Source organism: Helobdella robusta, assembly GCF_000326865.2.
Source record: "Helobdella robusta unplaced genomic scaffold HELROscaffold_1, whole genome shotgun sequence".
NCBI lineage: Eukaryota > Metazoa > Annelida > Clitellata > Rhynchobdellida > Glossiphoniidae > Helobdella > Helobdella robusta.
Window position 1 is genome coordinate 12943796 of NW_008703570.1, and position 6778 is coordinate 12950573.

The following is a 6778-nucleotide window of genomic DNA, read 5'->3' on the forward strand; positions in this document are numbered from 1 at the left end:
AATGGAGATAGTGAATGACGAAAGAAAGAGGAAGAAAGGGAGAGTGGGAGAAAGAGAGAGAGAGAAATATTTTTAATGCATTGAAAAATAAATGAAAAAAAATTTTATTTAAAAAAAATATTTATTCCTTCCTTTCTCTGAACTAAATTTTTCTATTTTCACATTATGCCATGTAGAATGTACTCACATATATATATATATATATTTATACATATATATTTATTTATGTGGGTATATATATATATATATATATAATTGGATTAAGGATGTCTTATATGCAGTTGTTTAATGATATCACAGCATTGCATGCGTTTTCCAAATTGAACAACTTATGCAGTACTGTGACATTTTTAGGCTATATATATATATATATATATATACACACATGTATATGTATATATATATATATATACACACATGTATATGTATATAAGTATTTATGTATATGTATGTATATATAATCATTGTGTCCTTACTCATTGCTAATCATTATTATTGATCACTTCATAGCTATAATTATCATCGTATAGTAATGATTATGATGGCTGTGATGACGATAGTGATCACGTGATCAAATGATTCCATTTTTTGAAAGCACCAATGTACTTGTGTTTGTGGTTAATTTTATTCATGGATGTATGTTTGTGTGTGCGTGCGTACGTGTATTGTATGTGTTTGAATCGTTTGCACATTTGGATATGATAAGCTTGTTCCCTCAAACTTGAGACAATTGTGGCTCCTAGTGTATTCATTTAATTCTATAAGCATGAACTGAACATTCATCTGACTGGCGGGTAAACTGCAAGTGTGTCTGTGTTTGTATGCGTGCGCGTGTGTGCGTTTATGTACGTATGTGTGTGTGTGTTTGTATTTTACGCATATATACGTTTTACATGTGTATGTTTGTATGCACGCACTGATTTTTGCTACACTAGCTCTCTGAACGGAATTAAAAATTTTAACCTGTCTTCCTTCCCATCTGGTGGTTTTTGTGCGTACATACGTATATATACACCCTTAGTACCCTACATTGTCCAGACAACTACTTATAAAACATTAATCTGTTTTAGAGAAGAAATTACGTTACGTTATGATTAATTTATTTATGCTTGGTTATATTCATGGTTATATTTGTTGCTTAAATGTACCGGCCAATATATGGCGACCTCTGTTGCTTTTTCATCCGTTAATTCTGAATTCAAATTTCGTTTCTCTATCTCGAATCTTCTGAAGTTTAACGATTACTGCTATTTATTTATCTTTCTGATTAAAAATAATATTAGCATCATTATGGTTAATCGCCTTTATTATTATTTTCACGATCCTTATTTTCCAATTATAATGTATCACCAGTTTTTCATTGAAACACATACATACATACACACAAACATACAGACAGACATACATAAGCTAAATATTTCACATTATCTTTATACGCTGTTATTCTTTTAATTTTATGTTCTATCACTAATATCAAGCAAGCACTATACACACACACACATACACACACAAACACAGGTATACCATATATGAAAAATTATTTTATTTCATTCATTCGTTCGTTCGTTTATAAATAATAATGAAATCAAGCTTGTTTTCATTATCATTTGTTATGTATATATAAATATATATATATAATAAATATTATAAATAATTTATATATAATGAATCGAAATTTTTATTATATACCCATAATTTATTCAATCCATCCACACACAGTAACAACAACCACAACAGCAACACGATTGTCATCGTTAACACTACTGTTTATACTTGAATACTCAGTATAAATCCCAGGGTTTTTACCATTAGCGTTGTTACTCACATCATCATTACTAAAATAATTAACAACAACAATAATAAATAATACTTTCAATTTTGTTCACGTTTTATTAATTTTTAACCCGTTAAACCTTTTCACGCAGGGTGACCTTTAACTTTGATCTTTGACCCTCCATACGGAACATATGATCCACAACTTTGTAGCCCCAGACAGCAGAATGCAGGACCTGTGACCTTCAACTTTCCTCATGCAGTACGACCTTTAACCTTTCTGATTTAACCGACTGTGGGCCGTAGAGTGTCTCCGCCCTCTTGAAAAATGCTCTGACCATTTTTTTGATGACCTCGTCGAAAAATAACTGCGTCAGTTGGGAGTGGAAGCTGAGCTTGAATTGAAATTCTACCTGTTTTTAGAAGTAAGTTTAATTATATAGTTAATTAAACATAATTAATTGAAATTAATTAATTAATTGAAATTAATTAATTCAAAAATGAAACTGATTGACTGCTTGATGGAGTTAAATAACTGACTGAAAGATAAAAAATGTGTAAATGCATTTGACCTTCTGTGTGATTGCAAACATTAACTGATTTATTGGCGAAAAAATTAACTGAATGAAATATAAAAAGATGCAACTGATTGATCGATTGGTTTAAAAGTTGAATGACATACGAAAAAACTAAGAACACAGGTGTTTTTCTTTGAGGGGTCCAATCCAGGTGAGAAAGACCAGATAGTTAGCAGGTGATTGAATAACATACCATCACTGCATACTGACTGTGCGTATGTTTGTGTGTGTCAGCATTTGATTGAATGTATGCATGTTTTTACCGTGGGGTTAAAAATGAAATTATAAAAACATCTAAAAATTTTGTAACTTTGTAAAAAACTTCATAAATAAAAAAATATTTGCCCATCCCTACCTTAACTTCAAATGGCCTAATAGTGGTCACTCGAGAGTTGTACCTTTCTAGTAATGGTGGAAACCCGACAGTTAGGCGACAGTCAAACGAATTTTCACTGGACCCCCTTGATACCAACGACTCTTTGCACCAAGGTACAAATTCATGATAGTGCTCTACCTGGCTTACAATTGTGTACATTTGCTCCATTGAATATCTGTGTGGTTTTTAGAGTATAATTTATTTTAATTTAATAAAAATGGTTAAAACATTATAAAAAAAACAAACAAAAAAGTGTAAATAGTACAACGAATTAGCAATTTTTAACAGTTTATTAATAAAATTAGTGATACAAAATATTAATTAAATTTAAAATACTACATTACTCAAATGATTAAAAGTGAAACTAGCCCTAGTAAATGTTTTTCTTCGTATCTCAATTTTTTCCCCGGCTTTCCTCCTCCAAGTGTGTCTGCAAGTTTCGAGAAGAGGAAACGTTTGTGTTGGGCATTTGTTCGGATTGGGATGTTGTTAGTCCTTTCAGTTGTGTGTGTGTTGTAACTATTTAATAACCTGCATGTTAAATCAGTAAGTAAGACAATAAGATCAATAAGTAAGATCAATCAAATAGTTAGTTAATTAACCAACCAATTAATCAATTAATAAGTAATCAATTTCTAGTTATTATTCAATCAATGCCTAATGATCATGATCAATTATTCAATTCCTCATTTAAGACATTCAATGCATTATCCATCATTATATTAACATTTTATTTTAATAAATCAATTTAATTTATATTATATTATAATTATACAATACACTTGCCAATTACGAAATTATATTAAAAATATAATTCAAATTACCTAGCTTCATTATTGATGAGTGTTGTTGCTGACAGGCACCTAACAACAGAGTCCAAATGAAATTTTTTGTTGAAACATTTTGAATGAAAAATGACAGGCCGAACGCGTAATAAAACAATCGCCATTTTTAGAAAGTTTTCAAACAATAAATCATTTAACTTTAAACATGATTTATAAATTAAATAAAACTAAAACTAAAAATTAGACATAAAATTAACCTAAAACAGCGTTAACACTCAGTTAAAGAAGTAAAGCAAACTATTAAAACTTAAATTTACTTTTAATCAAAGAGATGTGTGGTAACTATTATTAAATTCTGATTATGAACAGGGGTAGTATAGTTCATGTCTTAATCAATAAGTCTTCACTAATTCATCACTAAAGTCATCAAAATTGTTATCAGTTTAGTCATGCCTATTACCATAAACTAGAATCTAAAAAATTGACTGCATTTTATCATTTATATTTTATTTGTTTAACAAAGGAAATCACAAAAACCAACAATTTATATATCATTTCTATTTTGCATTGAATACAAAACGGTGAAACAATTTTGAAATTAACTAGCGTTAATAATAACAATAATAATAAAAACAACAACAATAATAGTATAAATAATAATAACAATAATAATAAAAATGAAAGAGAAAAAATTATGAAGAACAAGAATCTGTTTGTGACGTGTGATTAAAAATTTAGTGAAACCATCAGAAATTGTGAAGAAAAACTATGCTAACAAACATAAAAAACAAAATAACGATTACTAGTAGTAGTAGTAGTAGTAGTAGTAGTAGTAGTAGTAGTAGTAGTAGTAGTAGTAGTAGTAGTAGTAGTAGGAGTAGTAGTAGTAGTAGTAGTAGTAGTAGTAGTAGTAGTAGCAGTAGTAGTGGTAGTAGTAATAGTAGTTGTAGTAGTAGTAGCAGTAGTAGTAGCGGTAGAAGAAGTAGTAGTGGTATTAGTATCAAAGCCTTAAAATTTAACACATAAACTTTCATAAAAAATAACACAACTCTTAAAACATCGCTAAATGTTACAAATTACGTTCTATTATAAGTCTTAATTTTATTACAATTAATAATTTTCATCCATATTTCTCTCATAATTATCCTAAAACTATTCATAATTATCCATAATTGTTTTTAATTATTCGATATTTATCGATAATTATTCCATAATTTTCTCCTGATGAAACTTAGTTTTAATCTCATGAACGACTTTCTCCATTTGAAAAGCAATTTTCCGGTCTGGCTGGTAATCACTTTCACTTTTATTTTCAGTCATGAAGTCCTTGACCTTATTAATAATTAATTAATTAATTAATTAGCCGGTTGATTCATTCAATTATTCATTCATTGATTCGCACGGTTTTTCCGTCCATTCGTTCGTTGGTTCGCTCACTCACTCCTTCATTGATTAATTTTTTATCCTACTGTTCATTCATTCATTCATTCGTTCGTTTGTTCGTTCGTTCATTCATTCATTCGTTCATTCATTCATTCATTCATTCGTTCATTCATTCATTCAGCAAATTACATTGAAAAGTTTTTCTTTCGTCTCTTTCTCTTCTAGAAACAGTTGATGTTGTTGTTGTTGCTGCTGATGTTGTTCGTTTGGCTGGGCGATATTCGGGGTGCTTCTAAACATCTGAAATTTCGAAGGAAAGAATTTCATTCTACATCTTCTTATATCATCAAACTATATCATTCAGATATCCTTTAGCTATCATTTTAACATAGGCTATCTCTATTCTATGTACCATTCAACAAGTATCCAGTGAGTAATTGTTGTTTAAAAACATTCTACCATCAGAGTATCACTGAGGAAAAAAAATTCAACGATACGTGTATAGACCGCATCTGTTCGGCTGGGATGTCTTTGCATTCAAATTCGGTCACTGCAATAGCAGTGCCAGGCGCCTTAACCACAACACCATTTATTAACATAATGATAATAATAACAATGATAATTAAATTAATAATGAAAATAATTATTATTATTATCACTTACGGTAACTTTCCTGTTGATACTCTGATAGGCTTTTGATAGGAAATTCTGCATGAACGATCTCCTCTTCGCCATGTCATTATTATTATTATTATTATTATTATTATTATTATTATTATTATTATTATTATTATTATTATTATTATTATTCGTATCATCATCATCGCCAACATTATTATTATTAATGTTGTTATTATTATTATTGTTATTGTTGTTTTCTTTAATGTTATTGCTACACTTATTATTATTATTATTATTGTTATTGTTATTTGTTGTTGTTGATGTCGCTTCAGTGACGACAAAATTTTCAGTTTTTTGTTGTCTTTTGACATCCAAAAATGACGTTTCAAACTGTAGAAAAGACTCTAAATAGTTGTGGTTCCTAAAGTTACCCCTTAACAAATTCAAACTCTCATCTGAGTTACACCTCAATATCGTTCTAAAGTAAAAACTGTTGTTGTTGTTGATGTCATTGTTATTGTTGGTGATGTTGTTGAGATTGTTGTTGTTGATGTAATTGTTGATGTTGTTGATATTGCTGTTGATGATTGGTGTTGACGTCATAACTGAAGTTGTCGTCAGATTGTTGAAGAGACGCTCGATTGTTGACGACATGTTGTTGATGTCATTGTTGTTGTTGCAGGTGTTGTTGTTGTTGCTATCGTTGATATTGTTGTTGTTGATGTTGTTGTTGTCGTCGTCAATGACGTTGTTTTGGCAATTAATGTCAGAGATGTTTTTGTTGTCTTTGTTGTTGTCTCTGTTGTTGTCTCTGTTGTTATCTTTGTTGATGTTTTTGTTGTTGTTGTTTACATTACAACTATTGATGTTGCTGTCATCGTCAAGTTTTATGCTATTGTTGTTTTTTCTAATGTTACCGTTATTTATTTCTTCGTTACTTTCTTTTGTCTTCAACTCGACTGCATCATAAAAGATCTTCTCGTTACAAATTAAAATGTTGTTGATGTTATTAATGTCATTAATGTTGTTTTTGTTGTTGTTGTTGTCATTATTATTTTCATAGTCATTTATGTTGTTGTTGTTGTTGTTGTCTTTGTTGACGTCATTGCAAGACGTTGCCGATGTTGGTGTTACTGTGGTTTCGAAGAGTGTCGAAAGCTCTTCGTCAATTTTTTCAAGTAGTATGTTGTATTTGATGTTGTTGTTGATGTTGTTGTTGTTGTTGATGTTGTCGTTGTTGTTGATGATGTTGTCGTGCATAA

General features: G+C 29.8%; 2 protein-coding genes across 2 annotated transcripts in view; both read right to left on the reverse strand.

The window, feature by feature from the left end:
- Nucleotides 1-2018: 2018 nt before the first annotated feature.
- HELRODRAFT_159791 (hypothetical protein) lies at nt 2019-3676 on the reverse strand (the record flags this gene model as incomplete). The annotated part of the gene is made up of 3 exons (XM_009011634.1): nt 2019-2186; nt 2707-2902; nt 3552-3676. The coding sequence occupies 3 exons, from the start codon at nt 3674-3676 to the stop codon at nt 2019-2021; spliced, it is 489 nt and encodes a 162-aa protein (XP_009009882.1).
- A 1039-nt stretch (nt 3677-4715) lies between these two features.
- Nucleotides 4716-6778, reverse strand: part of HELRODRAFT_188138 (hypothetical protein) — a gene marked incomplete at its 3' end in the record, with an annotated part of 8467 nt that continues 6404 nt past the window's right edge. Inside the window, exons 4-6 of the mRNA XM_009011635.1 lie at nt 5559-6676; nt 5085-5195; nt 4716-4844 (exon numbers count right to left, since the gene is read on the reverse strand). Of these exons, the coding sequence (XP_009009883.1) occupies nt 4716-4844; nt 5085-5195; nt 5559-6676 (1358 nt within the window). The remainder of the gene's footprint in view (nt 4845-5084; nt 5196-5558; nt 6677-6778) is intronic.